Below are 14,917 nucleotides of genomic sequence, written 5' to 3' on the forward strand. Positions count from 1 at the left end.
AATGGAACCCCAGAGAGCCCCTCCCTCTGCTGACCCACACAGACAACCAAACACACCTCCACTCCTCTAAAAAACACATTTGGAAAAGAACAAGCAAAAAAACCTTTTAATAAGACTACATTTTATGAGACATCTTGAACCAAATCACATAAATAAATACACTAATTTGTCTAATTATTTAGACTTAGCAATTAGTTGTGTTTGTGTTCTAAACAAAGCCCCTAAAGGAGATCCTGCTGTCTTTAAATCTCTATTTTATTTTATTTTATTTTTTTAATGTTATGGAAAAGTTTAACAGCTCTTTGTTTTCTAGACAGGATCTAGAGAACCTCTGAATGAATGACTGAATGCAGGGCTCTGAACTATCAGCTGGTTTTTTAACTACCGTAGTTCCAAAACGAGTCAACACCACCACCCAGGGGAAAGGGTTGGATGTTGCGCCTTAACCCAGGTAAATAGATTAGAAAATCTAGTGGCAAAACAAAGGAAGAAAAAAAGTATTATTTAGTGAAGATGTTGAGGGTAAGGCTGTGCATCAAAAGGTGAAGGTTTTTAAGGTTTTTAAATATTATAGTAATTACATTTTCCTGCATTCATACTTGCTTTTTTTTTGTCTACCCTTTAATGTTTAGACAAAAAGAAACCGCAGACACACTCACTCCTTACAGTCTATAATGACATCATTACTTTGTGTGTTTTTACACTTTGCTATCAAGATAAAACCTTATTACTGTTTGACATTTTCAGACTGAGCTGAATTCTATTCCAATTATTTGGTTTGTTTGCAAAATATACATGCCAAATGAAATGACTGCTCTACAATACCTACAGTGTTGAGATCACTGGACATTAATTGTGTTTTTTGCACAATAAAGACTGAATGTAGTGTGAAGTGCTTTGGAGTAGCTGGTCTTGATAAAGAGCTCAAGAGATTTTGACCATCAAATAAATGTGAATATCAAACAATGCTTGCAGGCTTAGAATGGTGATTTATTTGAAAGAAACTAAGAATTTACTGTGATTAGTCCTGACATTATTATTATTATTCTTTCTTGGTTCAGTGTCAGCAGCCACACCCAGACCTGGTTACAGCCAGACCTGAACTAGCCTATTACACAGAAACTGTTTGAAATTACGACATAGGGATAAAGATCTCACAAAGTAACACATAAGGTCTGACAAAAAATTAAAGAACATGTCCCTGAGATTTGAGTAATGTTCTTCCGTTTTGTATATTTTGTATAATTATATATCCAGTGTTTTATGTGTTTAAGCTCCACAACCCCGATCTGTCCTGTCTTCAACATTTTCATGGTAAAAATGATTTGAGTCTGGACTTGCGCCCCCGTGTGGCTGTTTGTGTGTTTGTTTCTGTTCTGTGATGGATTCTCTTTATCTTCTGGTAAAATATCCTGTGGCAGTGAGGACACCACTGTTTGTATGACATCATATTTTGGATTACTAACTGTCATGATGTCATACAAACTTGTGACAAAATGTTAATATTGGTCTTCTACATCATACAGCTCAGCCTGTTCCAGACTTTCATCCCATAACAAGGAAGTCATAAACAAACGTTAGTCACACAGAAAATGGTTTTATTCACATCCTCTGTTCTTCCTCTTGACAGTGGCAACAGTGAAACAGAATATCTTCACGATACAGTGATGGAGGGACACAAAGACACGGCTCCCAGGTCGATTGGCTGCTCTGACCTCACATGTTTTAATCTGGACACTGACTTACAGCACAGCACTGTTGGAACAACAAAGTTGTCGAAATGACGAGAGACACAGAGAGAGCTTGTGCTCCGGTCAGCGATGGTCATTCTGTTGGCTTTAGAGGGGGTGAGAGGCACCTGTTGGCTCCTCCAGGTGCATTCTGGGAAGGCCCCAGAAGAGAAGCACTTCGAGGAGGAAGGAGGGCTGCAGCGTCACCACATGAAGGAGTCATCATATCTGTTGAGAGGCAGACAGAGAGAAGCCAGTCAGCGTCTGGCTCTTCATCACATGCACCACCCCTCCACACACACACACCCACACACACCCACACACACACACAAACACACACACACTCCCCCCAGGGTGGATGAGGTGCTCCACCTTGATCTCTGGTCTCTGCTGCTGTCGCCTCCAAACAGCAGCTCTGCAACCACGTCCTCCTGAGCCGAGCGCTTCCCGTATCTGTAGAGGGGAACAGGGAGACATTAAATCTGAGTTTAAATTCAATTAAACTGCAGTTTTATCAAAGATATTGATGTGTTTTCAATTTTATAATAACTGTTTAATTACATCATTTATCTTTAAGTGAGTGTTTATGAGGAAAGCTGTGATGCAGATTTACAATCATTGGTCCCCTGTTGTCCCCATCACCTTTACTTGAGATGGAGCATCAGGGGCATCTGGGGCTCATGTGAAACCATTGCATGGTTTACCAGACAGTAGATTGCAGGTGTTTTTCTAACAGAAACAACAAAACGCCAGCAGCCCGAGCTGCAGCTCTTGTTTTCCCATCAACACACCCCACCATCACAGCATCCAATCTTACGCCGCGCTTCTTCATCTCAGTTTGTCTGTGTGTGTGTGTGTGTGTGTGCGCGCATTTGTGTGCATGTGTTTGCTTATTGGTGTGTGTGTGTGTGTGTGTATGTGTTGCCTTGCAGAGAAGCAATCAGGCAAGAAATACACATTTGGATTCCCAGCTGGTACCGTCTCGTACTATAAGATGTTCTCCATGTCTCATAATGGTCAGTTCTACACCATAAATCTCCAGAGTCGGTCCAGCCTATATTTTCTACCTGCAAGACTGTTATCTCATTTCCACTTTCATCTGAAAGAAAATAGTGAAAACTTTAAACCTCGTGCATCTGCATTCGATGCACAAATATTCACATACTGCACATTTGTTAAAAAATAACTCCACTGAGTGGCACATTTCATTTGATCTGAGAATAGTATTTTTAATAACTGTACAGTATTTTTTTTTTCTTGGTTGTAAGTTTGCTTTTATTGTGAAGTCTCTTTTAGTTTTTCTGTTTTTATATTTTTATCATAGTTTGAATTTGCTTGCTTCATGTACCAATGCACCAATACAAATATCCTGACTGGTTTTTAGTTTTTACCCTCCGATGTGAAATTTAGTCAATTCTGTTAAGAACACAGATACAAGTACCTTTAAAATAAAATAAGAATTTACATTTCAATATTTCTTCCAATTTCTTTCTGAAAATGTCTTTCTTTGTGAAAATGACTAACTGTGAGTCTGATTCAGAGCCAGCCCAAAGAATAAATGAATTGAGCAGAGGGTCCCCTGGCCTTCAGGGGCCCCATAAATGCTTAAATACAGACGATATATCTAGAAGTTTAACATTTGATTCCTGAAAATGAGTATACTATTAAATTAGATTTAACCGTTTCATCAGATATCAATTTAAAATGTTTAAATTGTTTATCATTTAAATTTAGGATTTAAAAGAATGGGCCTTTTTTTTTTTTACATTTGTTGTGAAAGTACAAAGAATAATCTTCATATTTTGTTGTGTTATCATAGCTACAATCTGATGCAATCTTGGTGTTTGAGTTTGTTTGTTAAAAAAAAGTCTCAGCAAATTACCAATTATCAGCGACTGATTTTAAGCTTGGCCAATAAAACTTGGCTTCCTCTCTCAGATTCCACCAAATGTACAGCTTTTATTTATTTCTCTGTTACCTTTGTTGTTTATCTTAGCACTTATATGTTGAAAGCATACAAAAATGTAAATGTTTTGTGTACTTTTGTCTGAATATAACAAAAGCACACAAAACACAAAAATAATTCCACTTTCACACAGTTTCCTATAAGTAAGGGTCCACTCTTTAAACTCAGTGAAACAGCAGTATTGGAACAGTAATGTATTTTATTGGCCACAAAGTGTTTTCATAATCAAGTCCCCAGGAAGACATAAAAGAAACAAATGTGTTTTTCTTGACTGCATTCTTCCAGCCTTAAAATATCAATAAGCTATTTAACTTCCATGAATGAGAGCAGATGGCCCCTGAGCCAGACTACTTTAAATAAAAAAGCTCAACACTGCATTACACCTGAGAACATCAGGCCTGGATTTGGCCCTGATAACTAAATTTGGGATTCTCTCTGGGTCCATCTTTATAACTTTTATTGCTCTGCTGCTGTAGATTTGGAGGCCTGCAGGTTCAGGGGAAGAACCGTAATCTGATCAGACTGGCTTCAGCTGCATGCATGGAGGAACCCCATGTTGAGGGCAGGACTGGGGAAGTGGTTGCTGTTGTGACTCAATCAAAGAAAAATGTGTGTGATCTCAAGTGGAAAAGTTAAAAGAAAAAACATTAAATTCAAGGGTAATGTTTTCATCCCAATGCAATAATTTTTTTTTAACATCTTGAGTTGTTTTTTCTACCTACAAAATGGTGGAAATTGCTCAGTGGTAAAAATGAGCAATTCGAAAATGGTAATGTCATGAAATGGATTTCTGCAGAGCCATCCTAAAATCAGTGTAAAAAAAAAAAGAATCACATAATTGTTTCTTTTACAGTTTTAAAAGACAGACTTTTTCTTTCTGTCATCATTAATGAAACTAAAATGAGTTCTACACATCTATTCTGAACCAACATGCCCTGCGGGACATGGAGGACGCGCACTGACCTCTGCCTGGTGATTAGGTTGATATAGTGTCTCAAGGCCGTGTAGTACTTGGCCAGCTCTTCAGGTGGAGCGTCGTCTCCAGGGTTCTCTGGCTTGGGAGGATAGGCGTCTGCCAGCGCTCCCAGACAGACCAGCACACACAGCACAGCAGCCACCAGCATCGTCCATGGTCTCAGCATCACAGCCATCTGCAGCAGACACAATATAATATAATATAATATAATATAATATAATATAATATAATATAATATAATATAATATAATATAATATAATATAATATAATGCATTTGGTGTAAAGTCAATTCAAGTACTGACTTTGTATTCAGTCATTTGTGCAAAACACTGTAGGGTAACCAGACCCACCACAGCGTTGGCCAAGCTCCCAGAACAGAACATAGAAAATACAAATAAAATGGAGAAAAAGAGAAAAATTGAAACAAAATTGATTTACTGTTTTTAAGAGCATATTTGGAAGTTCTTAGAGAGGTTATGAATTATATATATAAAAAAAGGGTTTATTCATATGAGGACATTTTGTTAACAATGACTGGTGTCTCTTAGACTTTGCTGATGTTCATAGGTGTTCGTGTAAATATCAAACTGAACAAGGATCGATGCTGTGTGCAGGAAGCAGACGAGTCAACTCCCGAGGAAGCTTTTTCTGTTGTTGTTGTTGTTGTTGTTTCTTTTTTACTCTTTTTAACCCAATAAATAATTGCTGACCAGCAGAAGTTTCCTCAGAATTGTTCTGACCACTTCAGGAATCAATTTGTCATACTTGAAAAACGTAATCTAGCCTAATGACGTCAGAACCAAAATACATTCAAAGAGAAAGTTTTCAATTAAATATGCAACTAAATTTAATTCCACATGAGATCCCGCATGTATTTATGGAAAATGACACACAGACGAATAATACGAACGCTTAGGAAAACATTATTATTATTATTATTATTATTATTATTATTATTATTATTATTATTATAAGACCCGTGCGTATGTGTCGTCTCAAATCTTCGAATACTGTCGAAAATATACTTCATGTCTTGTTCGTTCCTTTTCTCGCGCTAAGTGAGAAGAGATCTGCTCCTTCAGTGAACTTTAAAACCTCTTACACCCTCAGGGGGTATAAATACATTTAAACTTAACATTTTGGGCAAAACCTTTATGCGGAATAGTTTTTGAAAGATCAAAGCCTCTTTTAGCGGATAATAAAAAAATAAAATAAAATTTAAAGGCACGTGGAGCCTTTGTTTACAGAGCGAGCCGAGGTCCCGGCAGCTGGACCCACCGGTGGGTCCGTCGGGTTCTAGGGTTACCTAGGATCATTCTGGGCTCGGACTGTGGCTGAGGCCCGACCTACCGAGTCTCTGTAAAGCAATGCATTCTCAGAGACAGGAAAAGGGAAAAGCACACCACGGAAACGAGGTCCGGACCCAAACTGAGTCCGGAGCTGTCTGTGGTGCTGAACGGACTTTCATCAGAAACTCGTTCAATTTCATACGAGCTCTGGGAGACGAACAGAGGCTTCCAGCTTCATGTCTGTAGTTAGATTCAGCTGGGAAGTTCTGTTGTTTTAAGACTTTAAGGTTTGTGTCCTTGTTTTGGAGAACACTTTACTGGACACGAATAATAATAATAATAATAATAATAATAATAATAATAATAATAATAATAATAATAATAATAATATACAAAAACTTGACAGCAGACACTCCAAAGTTGCACAGTAAGGCTCTTAACAACATGCTGACTGGTTGAACTGAAGAGAGAAGCTGGAGGTGGATGGAGACTTACTTTATGAAGTTCCAGGCAGCAGCTGGAGCCACAGGTGGTTTCTGACAGCAGCAGAGGCTCTGAGTTCTGCAGTCCTTCTCTTCCTCTCCTCCTCGGTGAGATCTCACTCTGCAGGTCGACGCACCTTGGTTCCAACCTGCAGCTGAAGTGATTTATATGGTTTTGTGCCAGCAGAGATGGGAGGGGTTACACCAGGAGAGTGACTGCGTCAGATGGTGCTGATGATGGAGACATTACTAATGCCTTAGTTGTGTGTTTCTGATACAGCCAACAGATGACATTTTGAGCCAAGACATTCAGAAAGTCGTGTTCATTGGAAATTTCATACTTTCGTTGTGTGAAACCAACTTCCAGATGGTCCAAAGTGGGTCATCCAGCCATTATGTAGGTGTTTATGTTTGTATGAATCAAGATTACAGTTTCCCAACAGCAACTTGACCCACATCTCTACTGTGAAAGCAAATAGAGCAGCCTATATTTTAATATGAACCACAATTGGTTTTGCTCCTCTAAAGCAGTGTTGGCTCTAAAAAGCTCTTTTTCTTGTGAACAGTGGGTTTTTATATTTTGCTGCTCACTTTAGTTTTGTATTTGGATCATTTTGAAGTTTTGTTTTCCATCAAGAATCTTTTCCAGATCCTCGGCGCCGCAGTCCAAAAAGCACCGCTTCCACGATTTTTAAAACGGGTTTGAGGTTCAGCCAACAGCTCAGGGTCCTAAACAAAGCCTGACGATCCAAAAGCCCCAGACTGTATTTAGGAACCTGGCAATGGACTGGCTTGAAATTTAAAACCAAAATTTAAATGTGAACCATGAAGTGCACAGGAAGTCAGAGCACTAGAGGCATGAACAGCAGAAACGTGTCTCTGCTGTCAGTTTTAGTCAGCAGCCTCACTGCAGTGTTCTGTACAGACTGAAGGCGAGCCGGGGAGCTTTGATTCAAACAAATAAAAAGACTATTGCAGCAGATCTAGCTCATTCTGTGATAACTCATTCTGTCTCAACTTAGCAATGATCCTTAAATATTTAGTTAGTTATGAATAAATATTTTGCAGTTATTGTCAAAAGAGGGGGAAATGTCAAAGACGACACCCAGATTTGTGAAACCAGTTTTCACAGAAGGAGCTGAAGATGTGAGATCCTTCTTGATTAAATGTTTTTATTTGGTGTACATTCAAATATGTTTAAAAATATATTATTTTTATTACTGTTATTGTTATAACTAAGTTCAATGTGCAGTTTTGTAACCAAAACAATGTCTTTAGCAGGTTACTTTGATCATATGAGTTAAAGTTTGTGTCTTTTTTAGTTTCCAAGGCTGAAATGCAGAACGTGGCAGAGATACCTACAGGCTGTGAATCTGATGTCTAAGTCAGATGAGGATGAGGATGATGATGAGAATGATGGGGCCTGTTAATGGTTACTAGGAGACGAGGTCAAACTTAGGTCACCTTCAGTGGAAACAGCAGCAGCTAATGTTTTAACATCTTCACTTCTTCTGTATCAGATTTAGAAGAGTTCCTCAGGGGATTTATTAACAGGTTTGATGACATTAGAGCTACTGCCTCTTGGTTATGAGGTTGCTGTTTACTCTCTAATTTCCTTTTATTGATTGGACAGAAGTTAAAATGTCAGCTTTTTCAAACCCACTCAGATTCAGTGACAGACAGAAGATTTGTGTTGCAGTCAGATCTTCCCTCGAGCCTCTTCTCCATTCTGGCATTGACTAATTGATTTTTATTCGAAGATATAAATAGAATCTGATCAGAAGCATAACCCAAAATGTTGAGGTAAACAGGCTGGAAATAAAACTAATATTTAGAAGTTTAATCATCTGTTATTTTAATCAAATAACTTTGTCAAATAAATCATTTATTCTCTATTTTGGAATTTTATTTTCTAACTACATATGTACCTCAGGGTAAGTGATTGCTGTGGTGTTAATCACACCAAAAATCATTTTTATGATGATTCTCTACATATCTAGCACAAAGGATTAATCAGAATCAAAGAACTCAATTTCCAGCTGCAATCCTCAAGTTGAGCATTTCCTCATCAGATGAATACTTCTGATTGATCCTCCTTTATCTGGCCATGTCATTAAGGTAAAAACTAAGTTGATCCCAATCTTAACAGAAACTCAAAGCATGCTGTGAGAAAACAATAGAGTCCAGTGTGGTTTAGAGGGAGACAGAGGTAAGCTGTGGGTATTTATTTAGCTCCAAACATTATGGAGCCAAAAAGCAACAAGAGCTTTCTCAAAAGAACATTTCCAAGCTGTTACCAGAGACTCTTATCAAGACCTGCCTGAGATTTTAGAGTGTCTCTGATAAGAACACAGCAAAACAGAAGCTAACCAACCAAACCAAACATTTTCTAGCTTTGGGAAGAAGAAAACTTGTGTGGGTGATGATTTATGCATAATCCAATCATTTTAACCCGTTGAAACATCTCTGTAGCATTCTGACAGTTTAGACCTGAACATGACCTCTGGCAGAAACCATGTGAAACATCTGACTCAACCTACTTCTATTTAGCTTGTTATGAATTTAAAAAAATATCTTAATGCTAAATTAATGTTAATTAAAAAAAATCATAACTAGCTAAATATCGTAAATAACATAGGTGATGGTGTTGACAGCGGTAGCAGAATCTGACACATTCACTTCTACCACCAGCTGATGTTGAGGATCTTGGTGAAACTGTTCTTGGGCTCATGGAAAGCTTGTCAGCCTGAGGAACTTAGAAATTGGAGATGTTAAGATATACATGAAGGTCAACTATGGCTATGAATACGCTCATAAACGTTCCGTAAGCGTTTGCAAAGCCCAAAAATCTTTGAATCTCTTTGAAAGTCTTGGGTGGGGCTGCACACAAAAACCCCTTTGCCTCAGTCCTTATCTGCAGGCTCATCTGAGAAGAGAAGACCCTTAAAGTGTCTTCTCAGTGACAACCATCTTTCCTGGTTGTACTCAGTTCCTTACACAGAGGAATTTCACTCTAATGAAAATACAGACAAATTATAGTTTTCCACACAGATTAATATACTAAACAGTAGCAAGTAAACCTTTGGGTTTACATAGAAGTAGATGGTAACGATGGATGCCACAAGAGGATCAATGTGTGTTTATTAAGCTGCAGACAGGATGAGTTTATTGCCTGGGTTATCTAGTAGCCATCAATATGAACTCATCTTCTCAAGGCACCAGAGGAAGAATAAATGTTGTGAACTGTTCATCTGTCTCCTCTTTGCTTTGTTCTGTCAGTGATGTGACAAGGGAGACATTATCCACAAGTCTCTCACTGAGGAGCCTGTTTAGGACTTCAGGTAAACACATCCACAAGTTCTTCAACATCTATCTGGGACGGTATGGTCCAAATTATGACAGTAATATGAAGACGGACATCCTGGTAGCAGGTTTTATTTGAACTTTGACAGAATGTGTCCAGACAAACCATAATAATAAGATAACACTAAGATTCTCTACATTAGTTTTCTCTTCAGAGCCAAGAGACAACAATCTCTCTCTTGTGTGAATTCAAAAGCAAAATGTCAACATTTAAAAGATAGCACCATTCTTATTCAAGTGATTCCATTCAATATGTTTCCACTACAAATGTGCACAAAACTTTGTTAATGTAAAAAAAAAAACAATTTCCATTAAATAAAGAGCTCAATCAAACCCCCATGAAAATAAGTTTGTTCACATAGCAAGTCATTAAAAAACATGCCGCACCATAATCCTCTGCCTACTTCCTGTCGTCTTCTTCATCTTTTCCACCGGTAGTGACATCTGCTTGCTGATCAAATGACTCGGAAAAAGTGTTTTCATTGCAGTTTGCAAAATACACTCATTTCAATACAACCTGAGAACTACTTCATCCTAGTGCCAAAATGTTTTATTCAAAAACATTAACTTTTTTCAAAATTGGCATGTTTCTAATTAAACTAATCTATTTTCATAATTCCAATTTGCACAATTATACGGTCAATGAAAATGCAGCTACTGGTTAGTTTTACAGCCATTTGGGCACTAATTAAAAATAAGAGTGATGGTGTGTTCAGACTTTCAACTGATTCCAGATTTATCCATGTCTTAATGCCCTCTGACAGCACCACTAAAGATAAATGATGGATTGCTTATTTTCAGGAATTTATTTTTCTGATCATGGTCAAATTTTCTGACACACAGTGTTTGTGTAGAAGGGCCCGAGAATCTACGGCAAGAAGAAGCCAGAGCCTCAGACATGTTATGAGACAGCCACTTTAGGTTCTGGGCTTTTGGGTTTTTGGTACCAGCTGGTCTTACTGCTAATTACAAATGATGTATTTAAGAAGTTGAATTATATTAGAAGATAGGACAGGATATGTAACAGTAAACTGTTAAATTATCAGAAACCTGTGAAATCAGGTTTGAGTTTCCACACCAAGGAATTAAATCTAATCATTTAAATGTCATTATTTTTGCTGCAATATAATATAGTTCAGCATTAAGCAGAAATTAATTAATATGTATTAAATTTAAGACAGCCAACACACACACATACACACACATGCACACGCACACACACACACACACACACACACACACACACGTAAAACATGCCACTTTGATTAAGCCTTTAATAGGAAAGGAGGAATAAGAAATAAGAAATATTATTTCAGTTTGGACCATGACTAGACTTCATATTTTCTCAAATCACCCTGGAAGCCATCTCAGTCTTTGTCTCCCTGCGTCTAATCTTTTGTCATGTGGAGAAACCAGAACAAACACGTCTCAATTCTCCATCTTTGTCAATTCACTGAGCAAACTTGGGAGCCAGAAGCTCAGTAAGAGGACATTAATGTGTGTGCTTAATGGAGTGAGTCAGTCTGTTTGGAGAAACCGGAGCAGCATAGTTCCTTCCTTAAATGCTGCCTGTATTAACCTGCTGCTGAAAGGCTATTAGAGATGATGACCCTGTGAGTGTGTGTTTGTGTGTGTGTGTATAGGTGCATGTGTGTGTCCGTGTGCGTGTGTGTCGCTGTGTGGTTATGTCCCTAAGAGCTTCCATTTGTCTGGCCACAGTTGTTTTATTGGGATCCACCTCGAGCTGTAAAAGATCAATGAGGAGAGATTTTAAAAAAATGACATAGCTGACATCCCTCTGTTTTATTCTTTGTTTTTTTCCCCCACAAAAATGCACAAACATCAAACTCTACATCTCTGGTTGCCAAACCCGGTCCTCAAATCTACTCCTGCCCTTCATGCTTTGGGTGTTTCCTTACTGCCAAACACCTGAATGGCTGATGAACAGCTTCTACAGCATGTGGTGCCTGCAGAGGAGGTCATGAAGTCATTTGAATCAAGTGTGCTGGAACAAAGACAAATCTAAAACATGAAGATCAGGTGTGGGAACCTCTCATTTAAGGTATGAGGTGCTGCACATAAATCTGTCAAGCCCACCTACCCTACCAAGTAATGAATGTATTACTCATTTTACGTTCTATAAGTTTAATATATTTCATGAGCTTTCCAAAAATCAACAGAATTCAGATTTTTCTGCATTCTTTTCAAAGCATATTAGACAAATTATCAACTTGCAGATGCATTCCAAGTAAGTAAACATAAATGTGATTTAGTTCATGTTTTTGCAGGAGCTGCAGTAATGAGCCCGCTGTTAGCTGTCTCATGTGGGACCAAAACTAGAATGAACAAGTAGAAAGTAAATGTCAGTACACCCTCAAAGGTCAGTGCTCACTGTGCATATTTACAAAATTCACTATAAATAGTCTGTTTTAATTGCTCTGAGCATGACAGTCCAGTGTCCAAAATAATGTTGGCATTTTATGCTTCTGCAAATCACCATCATATATAACCATGTTGCTTCTGGACCAGAGAGGGATGATCTCATCCCCAAGCTCCTGCTCAGGCTGAGCCAGAGAGATTCAGGCCATCACAGACTTCCTCATCAGCACCGAAACTGAGCACAAAGACAACTGGAAAACAAAAATAAGAGCTAAAGAGAAACCCAGCAAACCACCTGAGCTATCAAGGGGAGAGTTCAGTTTAACTCAGTTTATTTATATAGTACCGATGTACCACAAATATCGTTTCAAGGCACTTTGCAAAATATAAAAAAAAATTGCAAACTGTCTTGATCTGTGTGGGGTGAGAGATTAATACAATTAAATACTGCAACACAGGATAATGTGGAATAAGTGAAGCACTGTGAGTTCTGTCCTGATGTACTCTCAATGCAAATGTCTTCTATCATTTGTAATTTCGTTTTCAGAAATGAAAGGGAGAAAAAAATTACTAAAATTGGAAACTGGTTGTTATATTAAAAAAATATATTCTATTTTCAATCCACATGTTTCAGCTCAAACTTTTACATCTTCACCCTCATAAATGGTGATGATTGATGGAAAACTAACTACAAACACATTCTACACTTTTCATTTTTTTATTGAAAAGTTGAAAGTACAAAAACAAAATAATAAAAATATTTTTATTGTTTATCATGCTAACGAAGTCATCATGTTTGCTTTTGTCCAAATTCATCTTTTAACTGCTGTGGTGTTTTGTTTTGTTTTTCATTGGCCCTCTGACCTTTTCACAGACTGCATTCTATCCTTCTACTATGACCAAGATAAATGTGGACAAATATTACGATATTTTCTATAATATCAAGGAAACTTCCTCCAATTTAGATCTTCCTATCCAAAGCAAATCCTCTCTAATGTTGTTCTACTTCTGCAGTTTTTACTTCCATCTGACTGTAATTTGCTTTTGAGTAATCTCAGCATAATCACTGAGCTTATTGATAGTTTAAAAAATACAAAAACATTTTCAGGAACAGTATATTAACCTCACTGTGTCAACGTGTGTCAACGTGTGTCAACGTGTGTCAACGTGTGTCAACGTGTGTCAACGTGTGTCCGTGCGCGCGCGTGTGTGTGTGTGCGCATGTGTGTGCGTGTGTGTGCAGGTGTGTGTGCGTGTGTGTGTGCATGCGTTTGTGTGCGTCAGATGTTATCGGTAGCAGCATTGTAAAGGTTGGAAGCGCTCAGAGCAGGAAACAAGAGTGGCAGGAAACATTTGAAAAATACTGATAAACCCCACAGTCCCTGTCACTGAGCATCAGCACACACTGCTGCACACACACACATGCACCCCCCTCACACACACACATTCAAAGTCACATAACTAAGACATTGAACATCGTACAACATTGTACAGTTTCTTCTGTCTTTAATGAATCTTGAAGAAAGTTAAAAGCCACAACAAATGCTGTTGGTGTTATTTAGATATGTTAACCTGGTACAGATATATGCATTTTAAACATAAACAAACACACACACACACACACACACACACACACACACACACACACACACACACATACAGCTTTTAAAGGCTGTCTCCTGTCTGGATGTTTGGGAGCCTTTCGGTGTTTATCCAGTCTGGGATGGTTTATCTCCATCTCTGCTCTGTCAAGACAATATGCTGTCCACAGTTTGCTGATAAGCCACATCAGCACTAAGAACACATCGCTCCGATGAATCTGTGTCTATGCCTGACCTTTATTTAAATTATTAATGTATTTTTTTGCATGCAGGTGTTTCTGTTTTCTCTCCTCTGTAAATCAGTGAAGGGAGCACACTGTGGCCTCCCACAACGTGCAGGCCTAAGGCTCTTCCCACAAATTAAACAGAAGAACAGATATTATTACAGCCATGATTAATGAGCTCGACTTCCATCGCTATTTCCTTACATGTTTTGTGTACCTTTCATCACCAAGCAGTCTAGCAGCCAGCTTTATCATCTGTTCTTGCTGATGACTGTAGTGTTAAGGTGTGTCATGGTATCATCCAGCGTCTCAGGATTTGGCAATACAAGAGAGAGAACAGAAACATACACCGCCTAGTTGCATTCGTTGAACTTTGTCGTTTTGCCGTAAATTAATTGTTGTTTTTTGTTTGTTTGTTTTCTTGTAATGTCTTTAGACTCATCTTCTGTTTCACTCTTTGTAGACTACGACTGTTTTAAAATTGGATCTAGCCTAACCTTTGAATCACTCTTCTAGAAAGCAGCTATTTTTCTAAAAGCAAAGCAGTTTTAACTTGCCTACTCACTTGAGGAGAGGAGTGTTAACATGTAAACAGGTTTGAGAGTGTGATTGGTTGAATAAAGGATTTATTGTAACAGTTTTGAGTGGTTGCTGCAACCAGAAAAGAATAAATTTTGTGGGGGGCGGAAATTAAGTTCCAAGCACTGTTAGATGAAATCACTCAATCAGGTTTATTTGTACATTATGCACAATAAAAAAAGCTTGTAAAACAATCAATAATGAAGCAGTTCTGAATAAAAAGCTCTAGCAGGCAGAGACAACACATGAGTTTTATATCAAGTATCCAAACTAAAACTGCACCTTCAGTCTTTTCCTGGAATATATATATATATATATATATATATA

General features: G+C 38.0%; 1 protein-coding gene across 1 annotated transcript; it reads right to left on the bottom strand.

Moving 5' to 3' along the window:
* Positions 1–1,577: 1,577 nt before the first annotated feature.
* pyya (peptide YYa) lies at positions 1,578–6,596 on the bottom strand. The gene is made up of 4 exons (XM_007575601.2): positions 6,458–6,596; positions 4,660–4,847; positions 2,103–2,183; positions 1,578–1,958 (listed from the first exon to the last, which is right to left on the bottom strand). The coding sequence occupies exons 2-4, from the start codon at positions 4,845–4,847 to the stop codon at positions 1,934–1,936; spliced, it is 294 nt and encodes a 97-aa protein (XP_007575663.1). The 5' UTR covers positions 6,458–6,596; the 3' UTR covers positions 1,578–1,933.
* Between the last annotated feature and the right edge of the window lie 8,321 nt (positions 6,597–14,917).

The sequence above is a fragment of the Poecilia formosa genome, unplaced genomic scaffold, assembly GCF_000485575.1.
Source record: "Poecilia formosa unplaced genomic scaffold, Poecilia_formosa-5.1.2 Scaffold383, whole genome shotgun sequence".
NCBI classification, from domain to species: Eukaryota; Metazoa; Chordata; class Actinopteri; order Cyprinodontiformes; family Poeciliidae; genus Poecilia; species Poecilia formosa.

Coding starts and splice junctions, on each gene's coding strand:
- pyya (XM_007575601.2), bottom strand. CDS start 4,847: ATGGCTGTGATGCTGAGACCATGGACGATGCTGGTGGCTGCTGTGCTG. Junction 2,184..4,659: donor AACCTAATCACCAGGCAGAG/GTCAGTGCGCGT, acceptor TCCCCTCTACAG/ATACGGGAAGCGCTCGGCTC. Junction 1,959..2,102: donor AGCAGAGACCAGAGATCAAG/GTGGAGCACCTC, acceptor GCCTCTCAACAG/ATATGATGACTCCTTCATGT.